Source organism: Carassius carassius, chromosome 35 (assembly GCF_963082965.1).
Source record: "Carassius carassius chromosome 35, fCarCar2.1, whole genome shotgun sequence".
Lineage (NCBI taxonomy): Eukaryota > Metazoa > Chordata > Actinopteri > Cypriniformes > Cyprinidae > Carassius > Carassius carassius.
Window position 1 is genome coordinate 26,479,325 of NC_081789.1, and position 16,874 is coordinate 26,496,198.

General features: G+C 34.6%; 1 protein-coding gene across 1 annotated transcript in view; it reads left to right on the forward strand.

The window, feature by feature from the left end:
• The first annotated feature begins 317 nt into the window (after positions 1-317).
• sspo (SCO-spondin) overlaps positions 318-16,874 on the forward strand; it is an 88,069-nt gene continuing 71,512 nt past the window's right edge. Inside the window, exons 1-21 of the mRNA XM_059524213.1 lie at positions 318-344; positions 1,820-1,917; positions 2,062-2,271; positions 2,752-2,834; positions 2,997-3,167; positions 4,168-4,391; positions 5,754-5,856; positions 6,514-6,672; positions 6,804-6,889; positions 7,447-7,572; positions 7,637-7,793; positions 9,247-9,487; positions 9,575-9,716; positions 9,799-9,922; positions 10,729-10,901; positions 10,976-11,194; positions 11,275-11,440; positions 12,454-12,706; positions 15,305-15,488; positions 16,011-16,105; positions 16,472-16,728. Of these exons, the coding sequence (XP_059380196.1) occupies positions 318-344; positions 1,820-1,917; positions 2,062-2,271; positions 2,752-2,834; positions 2,997-3,167; positions 4,168-4,391; positions 5,754-5,856; positions 6,514-6,672; positions 6,804-6,889; positions 7,447-7,572; positions 7,637-7,793; positions 9,247-9,487; positions 9,575-9,716; positions 9,799-9,922; positions 10,729-10,901; positions 10,976-11,194; positions 11,275-11,440; positions 12,454-12,706; positions 15,305-15,488; positions 16,011-16,105; positions 16,472-16,728 (3,298 nt within the window). The remainder of the gene's footprint in view (positions 345-1,819; positions 1,918-2,061; positions 2,272-2,751; positions 2,835-2,996; positions 3,168-4,167; positions 4,392-5,753; positions 5,857-6,513; positions 6,673-6,803; positions 6,890-7,446; positions 7,573-7,636; positions 7,794-9,246; positions 9,488-9,574; positions 9,717-9,798; positions 9,923-10,728; positions 10,902-10,975; positions 11,195-11,274; positions 11,441-12,453; positions 12,707-15,304; positions 15,489-16,010; positions 16,106-16,471; positions 16,729-16,874) is intronic.

The window sequence follows — 16,874 nt, forward strand, 5'->3', positions numbered from 1 at the left end:
TCATTCTTTCCCATAGGCTTTTGGGTAGTTCTTATGTCAGTTTATGTGTTGGTTGGTTGGTTGGTTTTAAATGGCGAGAACACAAACCTCATCTAAAGGTCAGCGGTCACTCATTCAAGCATGATATTTTACAGATATTGAATAGAAAAACTGTATGGAATTATAAGATTGTAAATTCTGTACCACTAGTGTTAACACACGAAAACCTAATGTTACTCAAACAAATGGTTCAATGTTTGAACCTCTCTTGTTTACACACTTTAGGAAGTCAAACCGACTAACAGTGACTCTACTGTGATTGGAGGAAGCATTTTAACATGGAAAACTACAAACCTCCTGTAAAGGTCAGAGGTCACGCGTTCAAACACAATACTGCATGGATCTTGGATGGAAAGACATACACTACTCCTTACACTCTTCTTCTTCATCATTAAAGAGTATCCTAAAAAGCCATGTATTTTAAAATAAAGAGGAAATCTTCTCCAACTGTTGGAAATTTTAGATGGTGGCAGCTGTGTTTGTGTCTGGACACCCCCAAATCTCTTTTGAAGCTCTGGGCCAGTGATGTTGGTTGCGTTTACATGCCCCCTGGTCTTCACCTATTGACTTACTTTATTAAATAAACGCCCCTGAAATCCTTCCACCAAAGTGAGTCTTTACAGGATTAGACTTGCACAAACAGCCCTCCACCAGAGGGATACTGGTAACTTCACTACCCCTTTCCTCGGTTAGGACAGAGTACTACTAAACATTGATGTCATCAAACGGTGAGCTAATGGATGCATGTACAGCTGTGACCCACCGGACTTTCCACCAATAACACGCCTTACACCTGCTGCCAAGGGACTGTCCATCCTCACCATTTAAAACCTACCAACCAGCACACAACCTGACCAAATAACCACCAACACCTGTGGACAAGAGTTATTACGGAGACAAATCTACTGCTTTATGGATATGGAATAAAATAAGAGCAATACTGGAATAAATAAAGACAAAGGAATCAATTTCAGACGTTTTGTGCTGCAGAGCTCCTGATCAACTCTGACGACTTAGGTAAAAACTCACTTCACTCATGCTTATTTAAATAATTACTATATTTCACCTTCAACTTCTGCCTCTTTTTTATTTTTAGATTTTATGTGAAATGTTATCAATGTCTACCAATTTAAAACATATCTGATTAAAAAATTAAACAAACAAACAAACAAACAAAAAGTTTATTATTAGGAAATAAATATGGTGATTTTGACCACTTTCAACTTCATAACTTGATGTAAAAACATGTTAAATAATTGTTAAAGACATTTAGAAAAGATCTGTAGAATTTTACTATTTACTCTCTCTTTCAAAACATATGTACTCCGAGTATATATATATAAATCATATATATATCACCATATATCATTTATACCATTTTAAATGAATAGTTGGAGTATATATAGTTATATAGTAGTACATATATATATACATATATATATATATATATATATATATATATATATATAGTTTAAAATATATATTTTATATATTTATTTTTAGAATTTTTGGCATCTGTGTGGCTGTGTGTACAATATATAAACATATATTTGTAAATGGTAAAAATCTTAATATGTAGGCACACTTTAAATGGTCTTTTAAACTAAGTTCAAGTTCATAAGCAGAAGTTTAAGCAGTTGAAGATCATGAGAAACAAATTTGTGTCCAAGTTTCTGACTGGTACTAGTATAAATTAAATCTACTGTATTGTTTAGATCTAAATAATTGTTTTCAATGGGCGTTTCACCCTCAGATAATTTAATAAATTCTTTAATTGCAGTTTCTTGACTTTGATGGTGAAGAACTTCAGCTCTTCAGAGACACAATGAAGTTTCTGCTCGTGTCTCTTCTGGGGTTTAATGTGGTCGTGGTCATGGGGTGAGATGTTTTACTACAACCTAACTTTAAGAAACACAAGTACTGATTTAAGTTTTTTAAATTGTAGCCTTTGTTTGTTTGTTTGTTAAGTCAAGCTTTATTAATCTTAGGCTAAGTGATTTAAACAAACTCTTCTTGATCCAGGCACTTGTGTGAACGTGTGGTGGAGGAGAAGGTGGAGAGGTTGGTGTCCCCCCGTGATCAGCGTGAGGTGGAATGTTCCACCGTTTATCAGTTCAACACTCAGGGCTGGAGGCTGGATGTGGAGCGAATGAGGCATGAACACGGAGGAGACGACGGCATCGCACTTTATTACAAGAGACAGGGACCTAAAGCCTCCTGTTACATATTCAAGTGAGGAAGTCATCAGTATCCCACTCATTCTGTCAGATTAGATGCGTTTCATCAATTATGTCAAAGATATGCAATAATATTAGGATTGCACAGACTGTAAAAAAAGGGAGGGTTTAGTATAAACTGACTTTTTTGTTGTAACCTGGTGGCTCTCGACAAGGGGGCTTCATGATTAACAAACCTTAAAATGAGCTAAAACAACTAAAACTCTAGATGAAAAGAGACATCATATTTCTTATTTTAAGTCTTAAAGTGATGGGAAAACCTGGATATATGAAGACTGTTTTTGAACAGTGTCATTTCTAGAAGATAATAAAATCTTGGAGTAGTGAAAATTCGCGGATTTGTCATCAGAATTACTAGAAATATATTTGGACTTAGTTAAAAGTTTTTGTTGAGAGTCTTATTAAAAACTCCTTGATGACACTGTCCACCAGAACCAAAAGTCAACATAAAATCAGTGTCCTTTTTGCCTGTCAGACCTCCAGACATTGAGACAGAGACGGTGAACCGGACGGTCAGACAGTGTTGTGAAGGCTGGGCCGGACCTGACTGCTCACAGGGTGAGATCAGATAGATGAACAATCTACGTATGATATCAGATGTTGAATTTGTTGTAGAATATGCTCACATTTCTCTTTCTACATTATGCACAGGACGTCTTATACATGTATTTGTCTATTTCTGGTCATAGCTTCTGAGTTTTTCTGTCTGTCTCTATCCAGGGGTTGGTGTCCGGGGTCAGTGTTTCTCCACCTGGACGTGTGAGGAGTTTCCTGGGCTTCAGAACTCGTCTCTGATGGCTCTGGAGCAATGCTGCAGTAACCTGTGGGGCTTAAGCTGGAGAAACGCATCCGATCAGACCTGTCTGTCCTGCACCTACACGCTCCTGCCAGGTTATCCCCAAAAAATCCGATTCAGGCCTGAATTTAAGACTATGCATTTGAAATGTGTTAGCCTTCTTTAAGACATGGCTCTAAACACATCTATTTCATCATTATTTGACCCTCTAACTCTAGCACTCTCTATTCTAATTCTATTTTAGCTATTTGTTTTCTTTTTCATTTAAAAAAACACTTGACCCACTCTTGCACTCGCACATGTTTTCTAACTGCTTGTTTTCTTTAAAAAAGGCCTCTAACACTAACACTAGCTTTCTCTCTTCTGTTTCTATTCTATCTACTTGTTTTCTTTTTATTTATTAAATATATATATATATATATATATATATTAATTGCCATGTGTACTGTGTTAGGCTAACTGAGACTTGTCATAGCACTTGAATATTATTACTCTTTTATTGCTCTTTTTAATAATCTTAATATGATGCATATTTGTCAGTAATGCATAAATTAAAACAGTTTTCTGCACTCAAAACATCATGGCATAGTTTATCATCATGTTTATTAACTACATGGTAAAAAAAAATTATATAATTAAATTGGCCATGTAAGTCATTTCAACTTAAATTACATTAAACAGACTTTAAAAATTGAGTTGAATCATGTAGAACTGTAAAAATGAAGTTGAATTAGGTTGTTTATTTTGATATATAATTATTTTGAATAATGGAAAAACACTCGCCATGATTGAACATTTCAGTAATATCAAATAGATGCAAAACTGATCATTAAAAAATTATGAACTTGGCTGTGAAATTATTTGACTAATCCAGTTAAAATGCATACAATTTAAATGAATTGGATTTATTTATAATCAAATATAAACATTTGGTTTCTTAGTAAGGTTACAGAAGTCTGACCTGTTTCCTTCATGTATGATTGACAAATATGCATCACATTAAATTAATGTAGAACTGTAAAAAAAAAACATGCAATATTTTCCTCAAGCTATATATCCTGGTTCTTTACTGACTCAAACATTGTCTCTCCTCAGACGTCAGCTCTTCTCCTGTGGTTCGTGGAGGGCTGTTTCGTGGTGTTCGTGACACGCAGGTGTCTGGCACCTGTATGAGCTGGGGCGGGACACATTACCGTACCTTTGACCGGAAACACTTCCACTTCCAGGGCAGCTGCACGTACCTGCTGGCCTCATCCACGGACGGGACGTGGGCCGTGTACATGAGCACAGAGTGTGATCCTGCGGGACACTGCCGGAAGGTACAAACACACACTCGCTATGAGTTCATATCTAGAAAAATCATCATGAACTCAAAATGGATCATATTTTCTTTCTTAGTACTAGTTTCTGGTTTTATTGTGCATAATTAGTTTATTCTGAATACTGTTCTGTTCTAAAAATTCTGTTCTGTTTTAATAATCTTTCATCAAAAGAATCCATCAAATTAATTCCTAATGGATTAAATAAAATTTCTGATGCAAAATTGGTTGCAAACGCCATTTCATGCTAATTAAATCAAAATAGACCTTATTAATTTTCTCAAAACTTATTGTGCACAAAATATTTATAATATTATTATTTTTTTAATGTTCCTCTCATCTTCATTAATCTTTCTTCAAAAAGTACATTTAGATTTTTCTCAAAGACTTTTGGATGGATGGATAAAAGCAAGTTTCATACTGCATTTTATTTATTGTTGAAAATCCAGTTTTAGCCTGAAATGCATCACATTCAGAGGCAAAATTGGTTGCAAACTGCATTTAATGCATTCTGAGTATATTCACTCAAACATACAGTCTACTAAAGTCAACATAACATCAAAATGAACCACATTTACTGTCCTAATTCTTGTTGCTGGACTTATTTTGTATCATTTACTTTCTCTAAAGACCATTTTTATTTCTAAAAACAAGTTTTGCCATCATAATCTTTCATCACAAGTACATTTTTCCCAAAGACTTTTCCTCTTACTTTATGAAGTTGTGAATGACGAGTGTATTCTAAGCATCATCTTTCATTGAAAATGAACCATTTATAAAGAATGTTCCTTCTTTTTCATGTATGCAATCAAGTCCCACATCTTTGCTGAATATCCAGTTTTACAGTAAAATACATCACATTCAGGATTAAAATTGGTTGCAAGTGCTAATTTCATGTTGACCCTGAGACCTTTGTTATGTTGAAATTGTTGCAGCGGTTCAGTTTAAAGTTTTAGCCTCTATGAATATTTTCAGGAAACATGTTTAGTGTATATGTTTGATGAAAAAATAATATGTTGAATAAAATTAGCTTATATTCTCATTACACTTATTTTTGTATCTAGCTTCAGTCTGTTTCAGTTCATTATGAGCACATCAGATTTCTAGGAAACAAAACAATCATTTATCAAACATGGACATCTGCTTCTACAGAAATCGATGAAACCAACAAGCCAGAAACTTGGCAGCTTGTGTTGAACATCAGTCACACACAAAGCATATAATATGTTTTGGGAGTTTGGGATATGATGGTGATTCTTTATGTTGTGTATGGTTGTTTTTTGTGTTTTGTGCAGCGTCCAGCAGTAATTGCAGACAGCTGGTGGTTCTGGCTGATGTGTATGAGGTTGTTTTGTGTTTTAGGGACTGCGGCTGATGTTGGGTCTTGGCTTGGTGTCAATACATAAAACCAATATGACTGTTAATGGTTTAACACTAGCGCAGGGTGAACCTCTCTTGCAAAACGGTATGAAAAACACACAGCTACTTTGATAACTACTACTACAGTGTATCATGTTATATATCACAGTTTCAAAACTCATCCTTAACCAATGGCATAAATCTGGTGCAGTGTTATGTTACATTTATAGTTTTATCAGTATTTAGAAAAAGCTTTTATTTTAATGATTTCAGGTTTATTTATTTATCTAAATTGTAGTTTTTTTATGTGCTTTTGTCATTTTTATTATTTGTAATATTATTAATTAACATTATTAATTAATAATATTATTACGTAATAGTATTAATTCGGTTTTTTTGTTTAGTTGCAAAGGCAACATTTTTATAATTTAAAATTTTCTTTTCTTTTCTCTTCTTACCTTTTCTTTCAGTTTTTATTTTCTAAACCACATTTATAAAAATTCTTCAACTGTTGCCTAATTCTGTCTTAACCTAAGCCCTGTCTGTGAAGCCAGGCTATTTAATTAACAAAATTGCTGTTCATAGTTTTAACTCTAGTTTTTGATTTAGTTAACAATAATAATAACCCTGACTTCCTTTTTGAACAATGGCACAAGGCGGGATGGAGTATTTCTATTCTCAGGAAGATATTGCATTTAATGTTGTTTACTAAGCCAATATGTGTGTGTATTCTGTGATAAAAGTGTGTTTCTTGTGCCGTCAGGAGTCAGCGTTCACTGGCTGGGTGACTTTGTGTTTGTGGAGAGTGGTTTGGGTGTCAGACTGAAGTTTGACATGGAGAACACCGTCTATCTGACGGTTACCGCTGAACACCTCGCTGCCACCAGGGGGCTTTGCGGCGTTTATAACAACAACCCGGATGGTGAGAACATCAGGCTTGGTTTGACTTAACTGCAAAATGTGATATTTCACTCTTTTCATGCATTTCTAATGCAATATATACTTGCAGTGTTTTTCATGCAATATGCAATGCAATGTTTTTATTTCCTACAGATGACTTCACTACCAGCAGTGGAAGTGTGTCTCAGTACGCTGCCAGCTTTGGAAACTCATGGCGTGTTCAAGATCAGCAAGGACAAGTAGGAAACACCTTTTTTTGTTTACATACAGTAATCATATATTTCACACGTTTACACGTACCAATTTATACAGGGTATAAACAACCATCGACGCTGTTTTGGATGGAAGCATACAGTAACTGTCTAAATAGAGTTGAGTTAAAGTTGCAATAAATAAATATTACATTAAAATAAAAAAAATAGATTCAAATAATAAAAATAAAAAATCTAAATCCGCTGATAAAAGCTGTCAAGCAATAATAACACAGTAAAGCAGCTTCGTTAATGCATGTTCTATTTGACCTCATAAATCACACTTAGTTCAAGCCGGGTTGCCATATTTATGATTTTACCTTCAACTAACATTATATATAATGCACGTCATCCAGTAATCCAAAGAGTTTTTTTTTTTTTAAGTTGCACTTTATTACATGTTATAGCATGAAATAATGAATGAAGTTAAAGTCAAAAGGTATAGTGAAATGAGCTATATGAACGTAAACTGTATTGCATTAAAAACAACTGGCTTAAAGCATTGTGGGTAGTGTAGTCTTATTGTTGTGATGTGTAACACACAGGTGTGTAGTGATGCAGCAGAGTTGGGTCACAGCTGTGATCTGTCCAGTGATGTTTCTCTCCGGCGGGACGCAGAAACAGCCTGTCACCGTCTCAAAGAGACTCCGTTCTCACACTGCCATCACCAGGTTAGATTGAACTAATATAAACTAGATCATTAGTTCATGACTAACCTCCTCTCGGTCTGCTCAGGTGGATCCCGGTCCGTATATCGACACGTGTCTGTATCTGTACTGCAGTGTGGATGTGAAGGACAGAGATACAGCTGTGTGTGACACGTTAGCTGGCTACGTGCGCGAGTGTGTACAACAACACGTCATCATCCGCTGGAGGACCGCCGGCTTCTGTGGTACTTCATACTTCAACTTAAACTGACTTCTGTTGGTTTAATTTGTGATATTCAAACATACACTCTTAAAAAATGCTGGATTGTTTCAACACAAATTTGGGATCGAATATGGACAAACCCAACTGTTTTTAAATTAAAATTTTAACCCAACAATTGGGTTAGTCCATATTTGACCCAAAATTGTGTTGAAACAATCCAGCATTTTTAGAGTGCATTTTTTTACATCTACATTTATGCATTTATCAGATGCTTTTATCCAAAGCAACTTACAGTGCATTTAGTCTACACATTTTTTATTTTATTTTTTTACTAGTTTTAGTTATTTTTAAAAATATATTTCCAAGATGATGAACTTCTTAAGATGATGATTTCCCGAATGCAATACTTGTGTATTGCATATACTATAGTCCGCATGTTATTTTTAATAAATATAGTATGTGAAATTTAATAAGTTATGCACTTTTATTATTTTCTCACTGTTGCATGTTGCATGACCTTTTACATAATATTTCTGTAATTTTTTTGTCTGAAATTTTAACATGATTTCTGTGCATTTTTTGTTACACTGTTGTCTAAAAATTTATTTTTTACACAACATTTTTACACAAGCCAAGTAGGAGTTGAATGCATTGCATTATGGGATATGGTATTCTATGCTTACTAACTGACTAAAATAAGCGGAAGCACTAAAATGATAATAGTTATAATAGTTAACTAAATCATTTTCATTGCTTTAAATAAAACATAAAATATTTTATTTCATCTAGTTGCCAAGGCAACATTACTCACTTTAATGTTTCATTTTAATAAAATTTTAAACTTTCTCTTTTGTCGGTTTTGATTGCTTCTATTGACCTCATTTGTAAGATGTTTGGGATAAAAGTGTCTGCTAAAATTAAATGCAATTTAGTTTAACTTGATGTACTAATATATATATATATATATATATATATATATATATATATATATATATATATATATATATATATATATATATATATATATATATATGAATATAATGGAAATGAAACAGTAAATAGTAAATTAAAGTTAAAAGCACAAAACAATTTAATTAAAATGAAAACTTAAAATAGATGCTCAAAAAATTAATAAAATATGGAATAGTATTTAAATTATATTAAATAAATATAAGTTGTATATACTACAAAAATAGCATGACTAGTACGAAAATATATTAAATTAATTAATATGTGATTTTGTTGCTCCAAGCTTTATTTCAATTCTTATAGTTGAAAAAAGTAATGCCCTTAAACCCCCCCCCCCAAAATGCATTGATTTATTAAAATATTTTTAACAAATAAAAATATATTTTTAATAAATTATTAAAGCTATATATATATATATATATATATATATATATATATATAGTATTTTAAATATTCTTTTTATTTATTTATTAATGTTTAAGAACCTACTTGTGTTTGCTCCTCAGAGCGTGTTTGTCCGAGCGCTCAGGTGTTCTCTGACTGTGTGTCGTCCTGTCCCCCCACCTGCTCGTCTCCTCGTCCTCCGGCGTCGGGTCAGTGTCGGGACGAGTGTGTGGGGGGGTGCGAGTGTCCCCCGGGTCTGTACCTGCACGCAGGTCAGTGTCTGCGACGGGACGACTGTCCCTGCTTCCACAGACGCCACAGCTACAGCGCAGGAGACAGCATCAGACAGCGCTGCAACACCTGGTGAGTCGAGTCTCACACGCAGACAGAAACCACTGCAGTCTGTGTGCTTCAGCTGAAGGTCCCTCTCACTGTGTGTCCGTCTCCCAGTGTGTGTCGCGCCGGTCATTGGGAATGTTCTGGAGAGAAGTGTGAAGCTCAGTGCGCTGTGATCGGAGCGATGCACATCACCACCTTCGATCAGAAGAGATACAGCCTGCAGGCCGGAGACTGCCGCTTCACCGCTGTAGAGGTCAGTGACCCCGAGGAGACGCATATACAGCTTCACTGTGTGTCTGAGATCGTCTGAAAGCATCTCTGTGGTGTGTCTGCAGGATTTTGTGGATAAAAAGCTCTCTGTTAGCATCAGCGGAGGAGCGTGTGCAGGAGGAGCCACTGGATGTCTGAGAGAAATGACGGTCACTGCGCTTCATACGACAGTCACTGTCACAGATACAGGTCATCTATCCGTCTGCACATCTAGAGTTAATTAATGAGATTTTGTAGATTTCTTAAAGTTTTGTGGCATTTAAAAAAGATTTGAAACTTGTATTTAAATCTTAAAAGCAAGTGAAAGAAGTGCCTTAAAACTCTTCAATATATAAAATAAAATTAAAATTTAATTTATTAGTTAAATTTATATTTAATTTGCTTTTATATATTTTGGTATTTATTATTTGTACATTTTGGTTGTTTGTTTAAGACAAACGTTTAGTAGTTTTATACATTTGTTTATTTATTAATTGTAATTCATTTATGTATTATTTATTTATTATAATAGTTTATATTTCATGGTTGGTTACGTTTATTGTTAATACCATGTCAATTATAATTAAATGTGTTTTAAGGCGTCTCTTCTGCTGACTAAAGCTGATTTTATTTGATCTAAAATACAGTAAAATAGATAAAATTGTGAAATATTATTACAATTTGAAAAAGCTATTTTCTATTTGAATATATTTTAAAGTGTAATTTATTTCTGTGATGCACAGCTGTATTTTCAGCATCATTATTCCAGTCTTCAGTGTCACATGATCTTCAGAAATCAGTATAATATACTGATTTACTGCTCAAGAAACATTTCTGATTATTATCAATGTTGAAAACAGTTGTGCTGCACAATATTTTATTTTATATTTTAATTTTTCAGTATTCTTTACTGAACACAAACAACTGCATTTATTTGAAATGTCTTTACTGTCACTTTTGTTCAATTTCATGTAGTGTAGACACACTTTCTCAGTGTGTTTTTGTGTTGGTCTCAGGTTCGGTGATGCTGAACGGTCAGCGGGAGCTTCTGCCAGTGATCACAGGAGATCTGATGGTCAGAAAAGCTTCATCCAGTGTTCTTCTGATCCAGGCGTTTGGAGCTCAGATGATGTGGCATCTGGACGGTCCTCTGCTCCTCATCACCCTACAGCCGGGATTCGCTCATAAGGTACCACAGTAACACACTGAACTCTTCAGATTCATGCGTTATTTGAGTTCAGCTGAAGTTTGTTGTGCTGTCAGGTTCGTGGTTTATGTGGCACTCTGACCTGGAGTCAGCGTGATGATTTCACCACTCCTGAAGGTGACGTGGAGAACAGCGTGGCATCTTTTGCTGCCAAGTTCAGAACAGATTCATGCCCTCTCCCCTCGGCGGTGACCTCTGACCCCTGCGGGACACACACTCAGCGCAGGCAGTACGCAGAGAGCGTGTGCTCTGTGATTCACAGCGCTGTGTTTCAGGTGAGTGAGTTCCAGGTCAGTAGTGTTGGTCACTGTTCAAGCGGTCGATTCAAGCAGTGAATCTGAAGCATCTGTTGCAGGCGTGTCATGATGTGGTGGACAGAGAGCCGTACATGCGTCTGTGTCTCAGTGAAGTGTGCAGCTGCGGACCGCAGAACTCCTGCCAGTGCACCGTCCTCACCGCCTTCGCCCTGCACTGTGCCCAACAGGGGGCGCCGCTCAGCTGGAGAAACCACACGTTCTGCTGTAAGAAACCGCTTCGTTGCATTCATTAAATACATTCATTAAATATCATTTAATGTTTAATCATTAGGATTCAAAGTGGTAAAATCACACATTCTGCTACAAGAAATTTACGTTAATACTATATTAGGTTTTAATATTAAGAATAATATGTGAATATCATTTAATATAATTATTAATATTATAAATAACATTATTATCAATACATAAAATATATTATTTTATGCAATAGTATATTATACTATTTGTAGCAATAAATATATACAGTATGATATTTGTAATATTTATTATTAAAATGAAAAATATTAATTTATAAATAATTAAATATATGAATTATATAATAACATAATATATACAAAATATTTTAGAATTTAATATATAATTAGTTGTGAAATCACACATTTTTCTGTAAGAAACCATTTAATGTAAATTTAATGTGTGTTACATGTTAATATTATATGTGATATTTGTAATATTATTTATATTATCTATAATTTACTATATTATAATATTTGAAATGACACTTTTATATGATATTAGTGTTATAAAATATTATTATTATTATTATTATTATTATTATTATTATTATTTTAAGTAATAGTGTTGTATGAATGATGGTGTTAAAGTTGAAAAAAGCACATCCTTCTGTAATAAATTATTTATTAGATGCTTATATTATGTGTGTTGCATGTTATGTTATACATGATAATTGTAATATTACTTGATATTGTTTAACATTTATATATAAAATATTATATATATATATATATTTTTTTTTTTTCTATAAGTTAATACATAATATGTATCTTATTTAAAATAATATAAATATTATGAAATATTATGTAGTATTAAATAATATTGTAAAAAGGGGTGTAACACATTTGAGAGGTGCTCAGATACATTCCCAGATTGCATTGTAATGCGAGTCAAGAGAATATCAATATCAAAACTACTGATGAAAATAGTCTAATTCAGTCTAATTAAAGATGTTTATGACGTGCTGTGTCTGTCTTCAGCGGTGCAGTGCTCCGGAGGGCAGGTGTATCAGGAGTGCGGGCGTCTGTGTGGGGCGTCCTGCGCTGATCTGTGGGACGGCTGGAGCTGTGAGGAGCAGGAGGGCAGCAGGGTCTGTGTGCCGGGGTGTCAGTGTCCAGACGGACTGGCTCAGGACGATCAGGGTCAGTGTGTGCCGGTGGACATGTGTCCCTGCAGACACGCAGACGCGCTCCATCCCGCCGGGAGCACCGTACACAAGAGCTGCAACCGCTGGTAGGATATCACAGCACCTCATTCACACTCATGAGGCTTAGGGACAAGATAGGCAGGGCTTTGGTTTAGACTCAAGGCAGGTAACCAGAGGGTTTTTAGATCCATTTCAGATCCATGCAATAACAGAGAAAATTCAGCTTATTGTGATAAATGTAGATACTGTTCCATTTTTCTTAATCATTTTTTTAATACAACTTATTTGGAGAAAACATGTTTAGTTATAAATTAGAATTAATTTTATTTCCCATACAATTTCCATGCTTTGCTTTGAATTCCAGCTAGAGTATCACTCGACCACATTTCAACCCAAAATTAAAACTGAAAAAAAGAAAGAAATAATATTTGCATTAAAAAATAAAAAAAAATTTTTAGAACAGTTTAGATTTTTTTTTACCTATATTTTCATTAATAATAAGCATTTTCTCCATTAAATGTTAATGCAAAAAATATATATATAAATATATATATGTGTGTGATTTGTTTCATTTCGCTGTATTGGCTTCATTTACTCAATTTTGAATTAAATATTTTAGCATTTATTAAAAGATTTAATAAAAAGTTTCATATTTTAATTTACTAAAATATATTTGACATTTACATTACATTCATCTGGGATTAAATATGACCTGGAAATAGAGATAAAATTGAGAGATATAAAGCAAAATGAAGCAATGGTGAGAGAGACAGGTTGGTCCATCAAGTTTTTTATGATCCTGTTGTTAAAAGCCTCTTGTCTGTTTGATGGTTCTTTTATCATCTGTTCTCTGATAACACAGCAGTTATCCAGCAAAAATTACCTTTGTACTCAAACTAATGCATGTACTGTATGTGGGCCAAAGAGAAACAAATTCATAAATCTCTGATCAGCAGAATATATACAGTATATATACATTGCATGTGCTATTTATAAAATATTGCATCAGTTGCATTGTCAAGTATGACCTCAGATTTTTTTCTGGGTGGTGCATCTGAGCACACCTCTGTTTAACACACAGCTTGAGCTGATGTAAAACCAGTAACACGGCAGGTGACTGGTCAAGGTTTACACTCTTCTCCGGTCATGGGCCATGTGGTTGGTTCTGCACAAGCCGTCTCGTGTCAGCGAGTGTTTGTGAGGTGTGAGGTATCTGATGAAGTCACTCTATGACCCGCGGGCTCATGTCTGGGATAGGTTGACTTCATTGTGTCTCTTGTGCCTCGAGATCAGCCGACACGCACCGCTGTGATTTATGGAGGCTGATATCTGAGCGTGTTTCTCATCTGCTCCTCGTGCTGCGTGTGGTAATCTGGAGTTTGGGTCAGACCGATAATGAAACGCAGATTGAGATTGTACAAGCGGACACTTTTATAATGCGTTTCCTCATCCTTCCACATGTGTGAGTACAGTATATGAGTAGACCATGCACTCAGATAAAAACTACAGATTCAGGGTTCAACAGCTGAACAGATGATTTTGAGATTGTTCATTAGCAATTCTTTATGATGTCACAATCAAAGTTTAACTTAGCTAGATTTAATTAATTAATTAATTTCTATCTAATTGATTGATTGATTGAATACTAACTGGAATGATTTATAAAACGTGTATTTATAATTAACTGCATACAGATATATTTTTTATATTTATTGATAAAGTATGTGTATTTAATTTAATTTTATCTAGATTTATTATTTATTTATTTATAATAAATGTTACTCTATGTATATTTATTTGTGTGTTAATGTATATGTATTTCATTTATTTGTTGATTAATTAATAAAAGTATAAATATGTAATGCCATTTTAGAATAATTTTATTTTATTAATTTTCTTTGAGAATATATTTTTTATTTATAATTTATTTATCTAGATGTATTTTTTTATTGCTGAAAATGCATGTATCTTATTTTATTTTATGTCTAAATTATTTATTTAAATTATAATAAATAATATTATAATATACAATTTATAAAACATATAAAATCTAGATTTCTTTTCTTTTATTTTTTATTTTATTTTATTTTATTTTATTTTATTTTATTTTATTTTATTTTATTTTATTTTATTTTATTTTATTTTATTTTATTTTATTTTATTTTATTTTATTTTATTTTATTTTATTTTATTTTATTTTATTATCTGCACCTGTTGCTCCTCTAGGACACCTGTGTGATCTTGGGGAGAATTGTGATTTAAACACAATTCAAACAAATGAAGAGAAGTGACCTCAGCAAAGATATGCACAGTCACAAACACTGTGTGCATTTAACTTTACTGTTGACCTGTTAAACACTCAGTTATTGGCCTTTCTTGACTCTCCTTCTTTCTTGAAAGGACCAAGCAGTGTGACCTCTGTGTGACCTCTGTGTGACCTCTAAACAAAACAACTGTACATACAATGAAAGAACAGAACTCAGAAAGAGATTTATGATCTCTGTGTTTTATAACAGAGTCAATTTGAAAGAATGAAACTGTTGTGTATTTCTTCAGGCCTTTTCTACAGTTTAGTTTAGTTTTAGTGAACAGTAGTAACACTCTTTCACATCACTCCAGCAGCAGGTTTTGCACGATCAAGCACAGCTAATGTGCAGTAATGTTTGTGAACTGTGTGTTTGTAGTGTTTGTGCGCGTGGCGTGTGGAACTGCACGGATCTGTCGTGTCCCGAGGTCAATCAGTGTCCAGGCTCTCTGGTCTTCTCTCCTCGATCATGTCTGAGGACCTGCTCCAGTCCGAACTCTCCTCTGGACGCGTGCGCTGAACCCGTCCACGGCTGCGTCTGTCCTGAGGGAACTGTGCTGCTGGTGAGTCTCCTCTCAGTTACAGAAACACCTTCATGAACAGTTTTCCTTCATGTGTTTGTTCATGCATTTCCTGTTCATGACCATGACTTGCTGCTAGAGGAACATTAGGGGGCGGGACCTTCTCATTCTAGAAAGCATTTGATTGGACCAAAACTGAGAGCATGATGAGTCAATACTGAGGACTGTAAATATTAAATGTGTACTGTATGTCTGCATTTTATGACTTATGGTAATAGATTAGCATATAGATGTCATTAATGCAAACAGATATTGATTTAAAACCAAACAACACATGTGGTTTAAAGGACATAAACGTAATTAATGGCTAAACTAGCACTCTATTTAAAACAGATTTGTGGCATTATAACATCAGTAAGTCTCTCATGCTGTTTTCTCCTGTGTGTGTGTGTGTGTGTGTGTGTGTGTGTGTGTGTGTGTGTGTGTGTGTGTGTGTGTGTGTGTGTGTGTGTGTGCGTGCGTGCGTGCGTGTGTGTGTGTGTGTGTGTGTGTGTGTGTTTTCAGGGTGATCAGTGTGTGAAGCCGGACGAGTGTCCGTGTCATCACAACGGCAGACTTTATTTCACCAATGACACCATTTCTAAAGACTGCAACACTTGGTGAGCGGGAACTGGAATTGATTTATATATATATATATATATATATATATATCTTTCTTATTACTTTTTTGTGTGAATATTTAATTAAATAGATGTGGTCTATAAATAGAATATTTAAATGCATATATAGAAAAACATGAAACATGTTCTATAAATACAGCAACTTTTCTGAGCAGCTGAAATGAAAAAATAATATTTAAATATGTCACATTGTTTAATGATTTATTTTTGTTCATAAACTGGAAGCCAGTGGTAACCAAAACAACACAACACTGAAAGGACGCTTAGTCTGTGAAGTCAAATGAAGTCTAGTGCTTTGGTAAATGCATGTGACAGTCATATATAAACCTGTTGTTCTCGTGGCAGTGTGTGTCGTGAGCAGCGCTGGCACTGCGGTCAGTCGTTGTGTTCTGGCACCTGCGTGGCCACCGGTGACCCTCACTACATCACGTTTGACGGCCGATATTACTCTTTCCTGGGCGACTGTGAGTATGTTCTGGTGCAGGAGAACAGCGGTTTGTTCAGCGTCAGCGCCGAGAACGTGCCCTGCGGCAGCACAGGAGTCACCTGCACCAAATCTGTCACGCTGACCATGGGAAACACGGCCATACACCTGCTCAGAGGTCAAACACACACACACACACCAGAGTTACTCATCAGTGTGAATATAGCAGCTGTTATACTCTTAGAGCACTATTGCTTTAATTATATAAAACTAATACATTTATATAATATATATATTGTATATGTATATATGTATTTAAGTCAT